Below are 16,666 nucleotides of genomic sequence, written 5' to 3'. Positions count from 1 at the left end.
GAGGAAAAAAATCCCAGGTTTCTAGATAGAACTGTGTGCACAGAGATCTCCAGATCTAGCCAGATAGGGTGCAACACACAATGAAATATTATTAATATTTCTCTAGATACCAGAGAAGCTAGGTTAGAAAACCAGATGCAGCCTGCAGCCAAGTCCCAGACAAGGCAAGATGGCACACAGCGCTGTTTCAAAATTCGTTTATGAGAAAAAAACCACAGGTCCAGCAACACCTACATCTCCGGACAGAAATGCTTGCTCTGGTTATCTTGCCTCAAGCATGGTGCAGAGGATGGGGGGAGCTCTGAGAGAACTGGGGGTGGATGGAGGGGACCATGGGTGGCAAGGAGCAGCTGGGGAGGTGATGGGCAGCGCCCACTGCCACACTCTGCCCTATTTTGCCGCCTTCCCTGCTTAGATCTGGCCCACCACACCTCCCACTGGTGTTTCCACCAGACCAGAAGCTGTCACAGCACAACCAACGCAACCCCTTTATGGCCAACCTAGCAACTCCGTGCCTAAAAATCCCCACTCTCATCCTTGACAGACTCCCACACATCGCTCCAGCTAGTAAAAGCTGCGATATTGGTTTGCTCCCAGCACCTGGGAGCAAAAGTCACCTCCAGCAACACTTCCGACCTTAGACTTGAACATGGGGAAGCAAAGGGTGCAGCCAGACCGCCAGTCCCCCCCACATCTAAACCCTCATGGGGGGCCCCAGCACGATGCCTCCTCCCCGCCTGGGGCGACCCGCCTGCGGCACTTACCCGGCTGGCTGTCTGTCCGAGCACGCTGCCATAGCTGCAGCGGCGGCAGCTCTGGACCACCCCAAAACAGAAACCGAAACCGCCTGGCGGCAGAGCAGCTTTGCCGGGAAAGCACGTGGGACCGCGGTGCCGGCTCCGCGCCAGGCTCGGCGAGGCACGGCCTCGGAGGCGCCCCGCAGCGCCCGGCGGGGGCTGGGCCGCCATTTTGTGGTGGGTGCTGCAGCCCCAGAGGGAGCCAGCTCAGGACCCTCGGGGCGTCCACTAGGCGCTTTCCTGCTTCTTCCCCTCCTTCAGCAGAGTCCCCACTCCCACATGCAAAGGCAGCCGTCTTGCCCAGCCTCAAGGGCCTGTCCAGCACTGAATGTCCCCAGCAGACACTTTTCCCCCAGCAGGACAAAGGACCCCCAAGGCAGAAAAAAGGCTTTTTTTATGCCATTTCTTTTTTATTAATGCTCATCACTCTAGTGGGATGTTACTCAGGAGGACCAGAGGACCCTGGCCTGACAGAAGCCAGTTCCCATAGTCTTCAGCAGACATTGCCATGCAGAGAGGACAAATATCACCTCAGCATTGGTGGCTTTACAGCAGGAGGGAGCATGGGCAAGCCCTTACATGGTACTGAAATAGCCAGCGGAGGCAGTGATGGGAACAGGGTGGGAAGGGAGGTGGAAAGTTGCCCTCTACACCAGGGCTTCTTCAAGGCCACCGTTGGCCACACGATGGTGTCACACCTTTTGCACCACTTGGCTCCTGCTGCATCATGGGCACGGCTGGTTGAGACCCAGTAAGATAAACCTTCCTTGGCTGCCATGGAGCAACCTGTAAATTCAGCCCACTCCATGTGTCCCAGCCTTCTCCTCCACCAGCCTTGGTGTCATGACCACTGAAGAGATGTTAAACCCAGCAGTCGCGTGGACCAAGGAAGTGCTGGGGGAGCTTGGTGGCCTCTGGCATTGAGGGTGGGAGAGGAGCAGGTCAGAATGGCCTGGCTCATTCCCCGGGGAGGACATCCATGGCAATGCGGAGGGAGCAACCACAAGGCCCAGGGAGCTCAAGAAACTGAGGCCATCCTGCTACGAGCCTCGCAGGGTTCTTTGTGGAAGCCCCAACTTTAATATCACTTTGTGGGGGAGAACATCATCCTCTGCCTTTGTTACTGTAATTACCATTACAGTCTTAGATTTGTCACCTGAGATCTCTTCCAAGTGAAAAGACAAATTTAAAAAAGGCAAGCATGAATTGATACAGGAAAATAATTGAGCCACTTCAGATAAATTATTGCACTGTAGTAGGAAGGAACAGGAACCTGCTGTCTGACTAGACACTTCCACTTTCTCTTTTAATCACTTGCACTTCCATATAATTTTTATTGCTTTTCTCAAGTTTGGTCCCACTGTCTCAACAATATGGGCATAACAATTTTCCTAGTGCTTTATAGAGTCTACAGGCTCTGTAAAGAAAGTACCCAGGGCACGAGATCTCTCCATTATTGTACTGCACTGTAAATTCACATCCCATTTACTTTTTTCAGACATACCCAGGTCTTTTAGCATAACTGGTTCTGAGCTCACTTGGAGTTTGGTAATATCATTTGAGTTGCTGAAATCTGTCAAAATCAGAAGCCTCTTGGCTCATGGTAGAAATGAAACCCAGGATCAGCGCAAAAGGTGCTACATTTCCAAAATGTAAAAACAGAGATGCAAAAAGGTGGGCAAAGCCCATTTCTGCTGCCTCCTGTGAGTGCTAACCCAGAGCTCATGCACTTCAAGAGTCCAACCCTTACTCCCAAGCACAAAAGTCCTTTAAAGATCCTGAAAAAGTAGCGTGCATAGAGGTGGAGACATCAAGATCTTTGCAGAGGAAAGGCTCCGTGGAAGTACAATTGCACAGAAACTGGAGTGTTTCTCAGGAAAAGGAAAGAAAATTCAACTGAAGCTGATTTAAATCAGCTTGTCTTCTAATTGGTTCGCACACAATCTTTCTGTTTGTACACAAGTTCCTAAGCTCCTCTATGAAGAGATCAGCTCTATAATCTTTTCTCAAGAAAATCAAGAAGCAAATGATTCGGGAAGCTAAAGTCAAGTTGTACAATTAGGTATCCCTAAAAAGGGAAGAGAAAAAAGAAAAGTGTTATGCCACACTCCCAAGAAGGGCTTTGTGAGCCAGGTATTTCTGAACTCTGCTTACCTTTCTTGTGATGATCTCAGGATTTCTGATCTCAAATAGATGAAGCCCTTTGCTGTTCATCAGTGAAGTCAAAGCTGATTCGATCTCTATGGAATCAGTAAACCCATCCAGTTACAGGTATGGCCGTCCTGGCTTGCTGTTCATCATGTACTGTGACCTTGTCTGCCTGTTGCCAAAACCTAATCGTGCCTCAACGCCCCACGACCTTCGGCCTGACAGAAAACTCACTTTTCCTTTGTCCCAGCCATTTACAAAGGGTTCCCCATTCCCCAACTGAATCCAGCAGAAATTTGCATCAGTAATGTGGTTCCCCCCCCAGCTGTCAGGGTTATTGATGTATTTTTTCAGTGCTTAGGTTTAGGAGATCTGATGTTAGATGCTTTACAGAGTAGGTTGGCACATCCCCAAAGGGAAAACTCACTTGAAATCACTTCTGGGATCCCAACAACCGAGATCATTGTCTGCAGGAAGTTTCTTATGGGTGGGTCATTCTGAAAGCCAGAACAAGGTTTTAAAGACATAATTTAGCCACAAATGGCCTAGAGAATACTTTCTTAGGACTTACCCCACTTGGATCAGCTATGCATTTAAAGACTTTAAACTCTGTCCTGAAGGGAAGGAAAAAGGGGGAAAAAGGGGGAAAAAAGGTCACTAAGGGCTGCAGAGATCCTCTTTTTGTGCTGCTCTCAGACATGGGCTAAAAGGGGCAATGAAACCCACAACAAACCACAGTACCAACCTGGAGTCCAAAGGGTGCAAAGTGAGTTTCTTATCCACATAGGCAGCTTGGATAGTGACTGTGATTTCCTGGACAGAGATGAACGGCAGAGTTGAGATGTAGCACATCTTGCCTTATAGCAGGGAGTTGCATTTGGAAATTCTGGTTTACTTTCTATGACCCAGAGTTCAGCATCCTTATGGCTTTACTAGAGAAGGTTGGCATTTTACTTCTCCATTTGCATGCAACAAACTCCTCTCTGAGGCCCACAGCCTCAGCCTGTGGAGCCTAGACTGGCTCATCCACAGGACTGATGCTTTTGCCATTTTCTGAACCAAATCCTGCATAAGGAAGGAAATGGTTACGTAGGGTGTTGTTTCCCAATGACCATCTGTCTCAACATGAAGGATCATCAGACTGGATGTGGAGAGGCCAGCCCCAGGGTAGCCAGGGCTACCACAAGTAGTCTTACCATAGTGTTTTCATTTATAACCAAATTTAAAAATAAATCAATCTCTGAATTCTGGCCATTTAGTCTAATTTTCTCGCTTTTGCTTGTATGCAAACATTTGTTAAAAGGAACATTTTGTGATCCAGTTGCGGGTCACAACCAGGGGTCTGGCAGGCCAGGAGCAGATCACATCCTGAGAGCCATGATTTTAGGGACCACCTCTAGTTCTAGACTGCTTCTGCAGTCCTACCAGAAATTTGTTTCAAGATATCACCTGGAGCAAAGAAACCAGCTGTGTGTATTTCCCTGTAACACCCTGCTAATGTGGGATACTTGCAGAGGGCAGGAGGGAATTATTCTCAATTACAGTTTAAGCCTTTAAATTCAAGAGTCTGGTCTACCCTTAGGCAGGGATATGCTTTTGTGCAGTGTTTAGTGTCCATACCAGCCCATAATTACAAGGCTGGACAAACATACTGCTTTCTTGTGATGTTATCCATAACAGCAAGGCTGTTGGCATTTCTTTTTTCTGCCTCCTTAGATTCAGTATAAAGCAGTTTGGAGTAAAACACAGTGTAAGCAGGAACTTTCATACAGGTATACGTAGAGGAAAAGGTTATATTTTGAGCTTCGCATTCTTCAGAACTGTATCTTCATTACAGAGACAACCATCCTCTAAGTGGGGGCCAGAGCTAGAATTTGGGAATGAGGAGATTTCAAAATAAATACATTCCCATGGTGCCTTCATTCTCTCCTAAAATACCTCAACTAAAGGAGTTTCACTGTGTCCGATACAGGTTAATGGGGGCTCATCAGAGCTTTCTAGTGCTGCACTTAGCATCTTGCACATCAGCGATGGGCTGGCCTAATAGAGGACGTGTTGAGCCAACACGGTCACTATCATCATTCCCAGCCTCAAATGTCAAGAGAAGAGATCGAAGTATTAAAAGGAACTGATCTGCCTTCTCCACCTCCCATGGTTTAGCTACCACCCTCTTCCCAAAGGGCTCCCTGCCATTACTGTCCCTGAGCACCAGGAGTGGTCCAGACTCGGGACAGAGCCTGTCCCAAGGTCTTTACAGTCTGGAGAAGCAAGAACTGACCTTCTCCATGTACAGAACCATCAGGGGCTCTTCTCCCAGGGGAAAGATGCTGACCTCCACTGCTACCAAGGACTTCACAACTGCCCCTTCAGGCTGAAGAGAGATTTGGGGATGGGCGAGACTCCACACCTTGGCCACAGAGTCATTATAGGAGGTACCTTGAAAAATCTGGTCAAATAAGGAGGAACAGAAGAGTCAGGCTTTTTCCATGCCATGTCCCACTTTCACACAGCTGCGTCCCCTTTGTAGTCCCCAATTCCTCCTCCAGTTCACACAAGCCAAATAACTCAGCTGCATTTCAAGGAAGCTGTGCCAGCATGGAGGGTGGGGAAATCCTCCTTGCAAAGCACAACAGTTTCTCCATCAGTCCCTGGTTTTCCCCATCAGTCGCACCCAAGACTCTTGAGTTGTCGAGGGAAGGACACAAGATGTTACAATGCAACAGAATCCATTTGAGAAGTTCCTCGTTTGACACAAAATGCAGTTACCATCTGCACCGCCTTCCGCTGTGCTTCTGTGTCTTCCATTTCAAACAGCGCCTTCAGAAACAAACCAGAAACAGATTGCAGAAAAATGAAACACGAGGTTATGGTTAGCCCTGATGCAGGCTGGATGGGCCAGAGCGCTGATGTGTTGCTTGTGGCCAGTTCAGAAGCATGGCTGAGTTCCTCCTGAGTTCACCCCCTTTCTACTTCAGTACTCCCACAGAAAACACATCACTTTACAACTTGGAAGACAAGTTTTCTATCAGCTGGTGTTATCGCTTTAAGGGATAACACTACCTGGTAAGACATACTTGCTAAGAAGGTACCAATTTCTGACCAGGATCACATGTAGTGACTGTCTATAGATTTCTATCTTCTCCAGAAACTAGCTCTCACCAAAAACCAAAATTTAGATAATTTTTTACTCTCTCCCCAAAATATGACATATGATGTAAGGAGGGAACTACCCCTGAAATAGTCACCTGCAACTTCTCCCCTCTGATGGTCAACACCAGGCGCTTATCTAAGAAAGCTGCTGAAGCCAGAGAGTTGAGGATGTGTTCAGACAGCCAGAAGTAGAGCATTCGGGACTCAGTCAGCAGCGACGGGGAGAAAACAGAGTCACTGAAGACATCAGAGTAGTTTTTGTACAGGACAAGGCCCTTTAAAGGAAAGCAAGCATGTTGGCCATGACAAGCAGCAGGGAGACAGGACAAAATGTCAATACCTGCCTTTTCATTGCAAGGCGAAGGCCTGGCTGGCTGGACTCAGAGCAGAGAGCAAGCTGCTCAACTGGGTGAAAGGCTGGCATCAGCCAACACTGCAGACTTACCTTTGGCTGCGTTGCAGCAGCAGTGCATGGCAGCAAAGGGACCAACCCTTCCCAGCCCTCCAGTGAATATCATCGCCAGAAAACCTTTGGTCTCTGAGCAGCCCAGGTTAATTTACCTTGTGATGCGATTCTAGGTAATTTGCTTTTATTAAAGGAACTGATGCAAGGGAGATATCAACGCTGATATCCTCATCCCGGACAAAATTTGCTGCAGGCAGAAAACACAAAAGTCTCACACCAGAAATATGAAAAGCAGAGCTTGCGAGACAGTTGCTTTTAGGACTTGCTGCCTGCAGAAGGTGACTGGGAATTATAAAAGAACACGGGGATGGGACTGGGGGGCCCCATTCCTTTGGGTGCTAGTTCTGATCCTGCTACTGCTCACTTACTCAGTTTCTCCACTGGGAAATAGGGGTAATTACTCTTAGTTTTACATTCTGCTCCTTTTCCCTGATATTTGGGACTGGGAACCATGGGAAAATCTTCAGCAGGCAGATACAGATGCTGCAATACCTCAGCCCAAATACTCCAATGCATGCTCCTGTTCTAGCTAACATCAGTCCTTCTGCACCTATCCTGCACCTCTGGTCATTACATAATGAAGGATAAATACCTTATGAACTGAAATGTGTCTTTCAACCAGTGCAATCACCCTTAAAAATCAACCTGATGCAGAAAATTCAAAGCATAACATCGTTAAGTTTTATTTTGCTGTTGTCTGAGGGCTTGGGATCCCATACACATTTTCAAAGGACTTTTTTGATGGATGTGGCTACTGCCCTGCTGGGCGTCAAATGTTACAAGTTGCACATAAAAAAGAAAGCAGAAAAAACGAGGATATTTACCTGCTAAGTCATGTACAAAATTTGCCAGCACCTGGGCAAGAAAATTTATTTCATTGCATACCTACAAGAGGAAAAGATGGGAAAAACTGAAGGCGGGGGGTAGGATTTTGGGTTGTGGAGCAGAGCTGGGCCTCATGGTGAGATTGGGGGCTGTTGGTCAGAGTCCAGCACCATCAGAGATCCCAGTGTCAGCACAACCTCCCACCTCATCCAAGCTGGGTTTTTTTGTGGATTCTATTTATTTATTTGTCTTCTTTTTCACAAGCACTAAAATTATATTGCTATTATCTTGTGGGCATACGTGACCAGAGGATTATGTAGCATACAAACCAACCTTTCCTCTGTCCACAGGAAATGGCTGGTCTTACCTCACTCTTGAGAACAAGCTTCAAAGTGAAGGAGATGAAATCCGTGAAAAGCTGCTTCAGCCAGCCCGGTCTGCATAAGACAGGGAGCATGGTTAAGGACTGCCCAGCAGTGCCCACAGTGGGTGACACTCGGGCTGAAGCGCTCAGGGACCAGGAGCAGGGCAAGTGAAGCCTGATTTTGAAGGGGGACAGACTCACTCCTTGTCTCCTTGGAGGTGAAGCGTCAGTTTGTGGAAAGTCAGGTAGCAGTCTGAGGCATCAGCAGCCACTTGGTCCTTCTGGCACACTGTATGGGATGAAAGAAAAAAAAGAAAAAAACAATAGCTAATTTGCTACCAAGACGAGGAAGACGAGTGCACTTTGCAGACACTGCAGACCTGGAGCGGGGCATCACTGCAGAGGGGTAGCCAGAGTTCCCCACACCTCCCAGGGGATGTTTCCAAAAGACTCAGGACGCTGCAAAGTCAGGGCAGATGGGGCTACCTTGTACCTGGATGGAGGGTTTCTGCTCACAGCTCCAGCTGAGCAAGTCTACTGGACACCCTTCTTCACACTTCATTTGGATACCTGCCTGCCTCACTAGCTCCTATCATCAGGGACTCAGTTGCCCCCTAACATCACCCAGGAGAACCTGGGCAGTATGTGCAACCCACAAACCAGAGCGGGGAGGGAATTAACTCATATTGCAAAAAGCTTGGAAATTGCAATATACTGTCATGGAGAGCTTCGTGCTGCTCTTCTCCCCCTGGGAGCTTACCAGGAAAACGTATTTTGAGGCAGGAAAATGTATTTTGATGCACATTTGATAACCCACATCCCTCTCATCCCTTATGGGAGGTGGAGGAGCATAGTTTGCCTCTGTCCCTTTCTAGTCTAAGTCTAATGACTACTGAGGAAGAAGATTTGTTTCCCAGAGCACACCTTAGGCCTGACCTGGAGACAATTGAAAAAGTGGACTATAAGGATGTTCAAACCTCCTGCACCAAAGCCCTTATTTGGCTCACTCTTTTGAAATATCCCCATGTTTTTTTCAAGTCATCCTGAACAGCAGGAGATGAAAAGCCGGTCCTAAAGACAGTCCAGAAGGCCAGACTGTTCTTCACTTGATGCTGGTGTAAATCAGCATAACTTTGCTGAAATTATTTGTACCAGCTTCCTCTGCTTGGTCTGTTAAAACTATGTGGTCTTTGAGGGCCATGTTGTCTCCTAGCCTGTGTGCACAGCATGGCAGAGACCCATTTCCAGCCTCCAGATGCCATCTGATCCCCACAGAGGTGAGCAGAGCTGGCCAGGGCTCACTGCCCATCACCCAGTCTGTCCTGCTGCTCTGGAGGAAGCACACGCACAAACACCCCCTGCAGCTAGCGATCCCCAGCTGTTACTTACTCAGTTTAATGTTTATCCGGAGGTCAATGGAAGACTCGATTTCAAAATCAACTGAATGAAAAAGCTGCAAACTGTAACAGCAGAAGACAGGACATTTAGCAACCCATGCTGGGAGCAGCTTCTCCCTGACCGCACATCAGCTGGGGGTGGGTTTTATAAAACCTCTCACATCGGTCCTTGGACTGCAGCATGCAAAACCCCGGCACCGGCACATGGCAGCCTATCTCAAATCATTTGCAAATCATCAGGGCTTTAAATCATTGCAAATCACCACCTTAGCGGCACTTAGGCGAACGGGAGCATTAAGCCCCTTTTTTCCCCACTCAAAGTTTATAGAGCAACAAAGGGGAGGGAAGAAGTCAATTTGTATGCTTTGGCCACCTTGTCTCCTCAGGCAAGGGGTGATGGTGCAGACAGAAAGGCAGAAAGCAAGACAAGAAGAGCAGTGATGGGGCTAAGCAGCACTGCTGGCATATAAAATCTCACCTCACTCAGGCAGTAAGCAATGCTGCCATTGCTAGAGAGCCAGAGGAGCACAGCTCCTCCGCACCTACTCGTGCCACGGGCCAGTCCTGCCTGTGGGCAGCAACAGGAGCTGGGGCCGTGGTGCTCAGCAGCAGCCAGCCCCCAGGTACTTACAACCAAGCCCCGGCGTAGCCGTAGGTCAGGGTCCCTTTGAAGAAGGCCGTCACATTTTTAATGGCAATGTGAATGGCATCATTCTCCTTGAGCTCCACCTCGCTCTGCTCTATGGACAAGTCATTGACCTGGATGCTAGAAACAACAGAAACACATTTTGTCCCCAACCCCGGGGCTGTTTTCTGTGACCGGGCAAGACAGCTTTGCTCCTGAGGATGTGGGGTCTCTAAGGGGTCTGTGCCAACTCCGGGAAGCACTCAGGAGCTTTCGCAAATCACAGGGGCCACGCACAAGGGCAATGGTGCTTTTGCTCAGCCTCGATGCACTGCTCCTCCCTCCCCTGCAGTGTTCGGATATGAGGCGGGGAGGAATGCTTTAAACAGGAAACACGGAGCAACACGCTGCAGAAACAACTCCGTTTTATTGCAGTGCTCTGTGTCAGCTGCAGTCACAGCAGGAAATCCGTCCTGCATTTGCATCATTGCATTTGTTGTCCCCAAATAAAAGTTAGTAACACAGCGAAACCCAGCCTTGTTTGTCACAAAGCCCGACCAAGTGACATCCTGCTGACACGGGTGTCTCCGGGAGCCCCGGCCGAGTTCCCTCTGCCACTCAATGTGCCATGGGCACCATCTGTCGGCGACGGGCCCCAGGAGCTCCAGCCCACAGGGACAGAGCTCCCCATCCCCACTGTCAGAGATTTGCTCTACGCGCTGCCTCGCTGTCTGCCCACGGAGTTGGAAAAGCTCTTAAATAATACATCAGCAGCCTAAACCTTAATGTGCAAATTGTCCACAAGGCATAGATCAGAAAATGTGACTGCCCTGGTCCAGACCTTTGCTTTCACCAGGAATCGCTGGATCAAAGCTCCCTCCAAGACCAGTTTCCATTCCTCTCTGTCAGCCCACACCTCCCCTGGCACAGAGACACAGAGATACTCACTTGGTCAGCCCATAAGCCACCTTGCCAAGGAGCCGCATGGACCTTTCCCCGGTGATATTTGGGAATTTGGCATTTCTGAATGCTGCTTGAATGACCTGTGCTGTTTCCTGGTTCACTGTCAGTGGAAGAAAAGGGCAAAGATACCAAACTGCAATCTATCCTGGCTGCAAAGTCGGGTCCACACCCTGGATTAGAGTACTACAGAATAGTTTTATCCAAGGCATTTCCATTAGATTAAGGAAGCACTAGAAGTAGCTTCAGAGTAAAGTAAAAAAAAAAAAACAAAACAAAAAAAACCACACCAAAACCAAGTCCCTAACTTTAACAGGTGATGGCACCTGGGGACAGCAGCATGTGTGGCTCAACAGTCACCAGCAGGGCTGTTTCCAGGGAATCTAGCCCAGCTTTCACACACCTCACCTGCACCTTAGGGGCAGATTTTGGAAAGGTCGGGGCTGTGCTTGTCCTTACACTGCACAAGCGGTTGACTTTACCCCAGTGCTTTGCTCTGTTGCTGCTTGCTTGTATTGCAGTCAGCTGTTGGGTCTCCAAAGGAAAAATTCTGAGACCTAAGTTTCTGTACCCATTTTCCTAAAGTTATCCAGCTCATTTCAGCCTCAGGCACACGCTTGTACAGGATTTTTTCCTTAGAGAAGTACCCTCTCTTAGTTTGGCCCAGCATCCTTTTCTGCATGTACCACTGTCTGAGGGGATGGGACAGAGCTGTTCCCACTCTTTGCAGAAGCACTAATTATTCTTCCTCCACCCACAGAGCCCCCAAACCCTTGCAAATATACCCACAGCAGCAGAGAACCCCTGTGTTTCTTCTCTTCTGCACACCGACCCCAAGAGACGAAATTGCAGCAAGGTGAGAAATCAAACACACATTTGCTCTAGTTCTTCCATCATGTCAGCCCCCAGCAAGGAACATTGCTAAAACTTTGGACTAAGGAGAGGGGTTGAAGACTGTTTTCTAGCTCCTTTGAAAATTTGTGCCTATTCAGTTCAGGTGCCCATGGTTTAACCCATGCTCCCAGGCAGGTATTAACACATCTTCACTAGATAAAGTTTCCACGAGGGAACCAAGAAACCCCCTCACTTGGCTGATCTATGACTAACTTCTCCTGGTGGAGAGCGGGGGAACGCAGCCCCGTACAGCAGGCACTTACACAGCAATGTTGCAGGCTTGGTCATCCTGCAGACGATCCCTGTGACGCTGTAAGGGAAGGGCCCAAACTCACAGGCTGCTGACGCGTGGACAAACATTAGCAAGATCCCAAAGGTCCCCAGCCTCATCCTGCTGGCCCAGAGCATCCTCAGCCAGAGCGGGGAGCACCGATGAGATCGACTGATTCTTGACTGTGGCAAAGGCTGCTTTCATACCTCCAAGCAGATCTCGTTCGAAGCAGGACATGACCTGCTTCCTCCAGTTATCAAAACTCATCACACGTTTCCTGATCTTCCTATAGTTTCCTTAACATTCTTCAAGTCGCACGCTGCCTTCCTCCCACAGCAGGCACTCGGGCTGCAGGACTTGGCTCTCCTGCCAAAACTGCTTTAACTCTGGACATGCACGCATCAAGGTGGGTGGAGAAAGCTGGAGGGGGATGGAGATTGGAAGGGGATAAAGTCAAGGGATCAGCCTTGACTCTGGAGGCACTCTGCCTCCAGCCAGTTCATCATTTGCTCTTCACACAGAAATATTCCATATTTTGCATTCCTGCAGCAATTTCCCAGCAAAGCCCTGTTCAAAAGGTACCTACATTATTAACTGCTCTCCTCTCCACTGATTTTAGGCACACTGTGGGGAAACTGAGGCATGCTGCTAGGAAGGGTATCCCTCCTGCTACCACTGGGTTGAACCAACATCTCCCACATCCCTGGAGAGGTCCATGACCACAGGACTGGGATGCTCTCTGCCTCTCGGCTGGATTTGTGGACCATCCGTGGTTTGCCACCTTCCAGATGGGGAAGAACCCTCTAAGCTGGAGCTTTTCATGCACCTAGCCTCTCAGCTGCTATTTGGGAAACATTAGAAACCCAAGTTCACATCCATTCCTTGTGCACACCTGCCCTGCACACCACTGTCCCCCCGCACCCCTGTTGTGGGGCCCATCCCAAAATGAGCTCCAGGACAAAACAGAGTGAGGTTATTACAGCAACAAGGCTCACAGCAGCTCACGTGAACCATTTTGCCAGCAAAGGCTGATGGAGGAGGAAAGGTGAGATCTTGGCAATGCTGCAGGAGCACACTAACCCCCTGAGTGAGACCAGGTGCCAGCCTCACTCCTCTCCCCGGCAGATGTCTTGTCCTCCCTGCACCGGGTGAGCACATTTCCTCCATGGAGCCCCACTGTCTGGCGGCCCCCACCCTGTCACCCTGTTTTCTTCCTGAGTTGAGAAAGTGAATGGCCTCAGGTACCCTGTGGGAGGCACTTGCGGTCAGTGACCCGCTGAGGGAAACCGAGCATCTGTAGGCTTCCTCCAGACTTCTCCAGGCGAGCGACATGATGGCCCAAGACAGGCCGCCTGGGACAGGCTACCTGCTGCGAGGCAATACTGCATTAGAAATTAAAAACTAAATGTTGGAAGCACATATAAAGATAGCAGGTGTCTGGCCAGCATAGCTCCCACATGACAGCCCAGCGCCATTGTCTCAGCTGCCGTGGCATCCTCGCTGCCCTGGTTAGGAGGCATCTTTACAGGGAAGCTGCAAAGGGCACAGACATGTTACAAAAGGATTTAAATTAAAGATGCTTTAACCTTGTAACAGCTCTGGTTTCTGTCCTTCAGCTCATGGCTCTCACATGCCCAGCCTTCCCCAGCAGCTTGCAGTTCAAGGGATGCTGGCGCAGTGGCCAAGGCCTGGAGTGAGGGAGTTCTGCAGACACAGCAAGAGGGTTACCCCCAGACACTGCAGCACAAACACATCAGAGGCAGCGAGACACTTAAATCAGCAGAGACACAGTGCTGTTGGGTGTCACACGAGCACATCCACCTGTGTCCTCAGCACAGCTTTCAGCAGAGGAAGGACACACTCCCATTTATTGCAGGACACAAACTCAGGAGTGTTGCGCACAGTTTACAGAATCACAGAATCGTATAGGTTGGAAAAGACCTTTAAGAACATCGAGTCCAACCGTAAACCTGACACTACCAAGACCACCACTATACCATGTCCCTAAGCACCTCATCCAAACGTCTTTTAAATACCTCCAGGGATGACGACTCAACCACTTCCCTGGGCAGCCTGTTCCAATGCTTGATAACCCTTTCAGTGAAGTAAAATTTCCTAATATCCAGTCTAAACCTCCCCTGGCACAACTGGAGGCCATTTCCTCTTGTCCTATCACTTGTTACCTGGGAGAAGAGACCGACCCCCACCTCTCTACAGCCTCCTTTCAGGTAGTTGTAGAGAGCAATAAGGTCTCCGCTCAGCCTCCTTTTCTCCAGGCTGAACAACCCCAGTTCCCTCAGCCGCTCCTCATAAGACTTCTGCTCTAGACCCTTCACCAGCTTCATCGCCCTTCTCTGGACATGCTCCAGCACCTCAATGTCTCTCTTGTAGTGGGGGGCCCAAAACTGAACACAGTATTCGAGGTGCGGCCTCACCAGTGCTGAGTACAGGGGCACGGTCACTTCCCTAGTCCTGCTGGCCATGCTATTTTTGAATCAAGCCAGGATGCCATTGGCCTTCTTGGCCACCTGGGCACACTGCTGGCTCATATTCAGGCGGCTGTCAACCAACACCCCCAGGTCCTTTTCTGCCTGGCAGCTTTCCAGCCACTCTTCCCCAAGCCTGTAGTGTTGCATGGGGTTGCTGTGGCCCAAGTGCAGGACCTTGCACTTGGCCTTGTTAAACCTCATACAATTGACCTCGTTAAACCTCATACAATTGACCTCGGCCAATTTAAGTTTTACTGGAACAGACCCAGAGGAGACAGTGCAGCAGGGAAGCAGCCCCACTGAGGCTGGTGATGGTCACTGTAAATGAAAGCAGAGCAGGACCCAGGAGGTCACAGCCACCCCTCTGCCCAGGTCAGAAATTCATACCAGCATGAAGGAAAGGGAAAACCAGGGCATTTTGATACAGGGGTATTTGTCACTGGTGTCCCAGGGCAGATAAGGACAGAAAGACCAAGAACCCAGAGCCAATGTGCTGGTCATGGTAGATCTAGTGCATTTACAGCCCCCTTACAGGCCAGCTCCCCTGCCCCATCACTGCTTCAGAGGCTGCTGCTGGCAGATGACCTGAGCTAGGGGCAAGGGAGGACAGGGGACTGCCGGGCATTAACCTCCAGCAAGAACAGGAAGGCTGGAGACTTTCCGCCTACAATAGCAAAAGCATGTGGAACATGGAGGTTCTGCGAGCATCTCTGCCCTGGAGTAACCAGGCAGAGGCCAGGGCAGCAGGGACACAGCAGCCCAGCCTCCTCTCAGTGCAAGGTCAGGCTAGCAGGAGGCAGGTCAGATTTAAAAACACAAAGAAAGGCTAAATTCAGTTAGCAGGAGGCAGGGCAGGCTTTAAAACCCAAAGAAAGGTTAAATGCCCAAGCTGGTGTGTAGTGCTTGCAAAGGGGATGGTGGAAGATGTTTTGATAAATATTTGCTGTGTAAGGCTTTATCTGAAGGCCATGCATGCACACATGTGCTCACCACCTTGCTGGGGATTGTCCTATAATGAGGGTTGTTTTTCCCTACACTATCCAGAGCAGAGGTACAGCACAGTGCCATTAATCTTTGTGCTGCATTGACCCAAATGTTCAGTGTTACCCTGCAGCTGCTTCCTGAGATAGCCTGCCAGGTAGCCTGGCCCCACTCTGCTCCCTCAGCAGGATAGGCTCCAGCACCACCTCCAGGTCTTATAGAGCAGGTCAGCCCTGGGATGGCAGGAGAGCAAGCCCAAACCCAGCTGCTCTCATCTCACACAGGTCCAGGGCTCAGCAGCACAAGGTCCCAGTCAATCCAACACATCCAGCACCAGCCCTTGGAGACTGCAACCATGTGTCTTCCATTGTCCAGGGTTGTGCTGTCAAACCCCAGCAGCAGGAATCTTGGGTTGAAAAGAGATTCGGTTTTGAAGAGAGGTTATTTCTTACAGTTATAATTATGACCATGACAGGCTTGGATGTTAGGGAAATAAATTCATTAACTCCAGTTTGTGAATTGTGAGATTTTAACAGACTATATCACTTGGGAGGGTAAACCACCCATGACAGGGGTTTTTTTGAACTATGAAGTTTCACATGGTTTTCCACAAAATTTTTGTGAAACAAACCTGCTTTCTTTTCTTCCCTACCAGTATCACCCATAACAACCTTCAAAACCCCCCAAAAATAAGCTGGCACACAGGTGGCCCTAGGTCAGTCCAGGCTTTTCATAGCTGAGGCTGCCAAGTGCAGCTGGGTTGAAGAGCAACCAGCTGTGTTTCTGCAGCACTGATTCTGCAGTCTGGATTTGGCAGTGCAAGAGCAGCAAATACAACTTCCAGTGCTAATTTAAGAAATTCTAGGTGGTTCCTCTGCAGCACAGGCCAATGAACCTAGAAACAGCATTTGCCCAGCCCTCCTCAGCAGGCAGCTGAGCCTTAAGCCCTTCTCCACAGGTTTGTGGAAACCAGGCTGTACACCAGGCCTGGTTTTACCTCCATTATATCATTCCATTTGATATTCAGACATCATTAAATACTAGCAGACATTTCAAGAGCTGTTCTTATGAAGCAGAGGGGCTGGGATGAGGTAATGATGGTGCAGTTGGCATGTTTAGTAACACAATAGGGGAATAGCCCTGGGATGGCCTCCAGCTGGCCTGACACCTTCAAGGAGAGACCCTTTGGATGCACAGTTCTGCAAATCCCACCAGCCTCAAACAGCTAGAAATGGATTGCAAAGACCAGAGGGACATTATAACACTTTGCTGGGCAAGTGCACAGCCATTGGGATGTCC

At 49.3% G+C, this 16,666-nt stretch overlaps 2 protein-coding genes across 12 annotated transcripts in view; both read right to left on the bottom strand.

Moving 5' to 3' along the window:
• The window catches only part of NLRC5 (NLR family CARD domain containing 5), a 53,826-nt gene extending 53,015 nt beyond the window's left edge, over nucleotides 1-811 (bottom strand). For all 11 annotated transcript variants that reach the window (XM_072873125.1, XM_072873132.1, XM_072873129.1 and 8 more), the window contains exon 1: nucleotides 765-811. The gene's annotated coding sequence lies outside the window, so the exon portion shown is untranslated. The remainder of the gene's footprint in view (nucleotides 1-764) is intronic.
• A 1,945-nt stretch (nucleotides 812-2,756) lies between these two features.
• On the bottom strand, nucleotides 2,757-12,153 carry CETP (cholesteryl ester transfer protein). Its single transcript, XM_072873137.1, has 16 exons — nucleotides 11,890-12,153; nucleotides 10,721-10,835; nucleotides 9,779-9,913; nucleotides 9,140-9,210; nucleotides 7,952-8,039; nucleotides 7,754-7,823; nucleotides 7,386-7,446; nucleotides 6,657-6,748; nucleotides 6,191-6,370; nucleotides 5,712-5,762; nucleotides 5,224-5,391; nucleotides 3,691-3,758; nucleotides 3,517-3,559; nucleotides 3,373-3,442; nucleotides 2,952-3,037; nucleotides 2,757-2,865 (listed from the first exon to the last, which is right to left on the bottom strand). The coding sequence occupies exons 1-16, from the start codon at nucleotides 12,032-12,034 to the stop codon at nucleotides 2,791-2,793; spliced, it is 1,518 nt and encodes a 505-aa protein (XP_072729238.1). The 5' UTR covers nucleotides 12,035-12,153; the 3' UTR covers nucleotides 2,757-2,790.
• Between the last annotated feature and the right edge of the window lie 4,513 nt (nucleotides 12,154-16,666).

The sequence above is a fragment of the Ciconia boyciana genome, chromosome 9, assembly GCF_034638445.1.
Source record: "Ciconia boyciana chromosome 9, ASM3463844v1, whole genome shotgun sequence".
Lineage (NCBI taxonomy): Eukaryota > Metazoa > Chordata > Aves > Ciconiiformes > Ciconiidae > Ciconia > Ciconia boyciana.
This window is presented reverse-complemented; position numbering and strand designations above follow the sequence as displayed.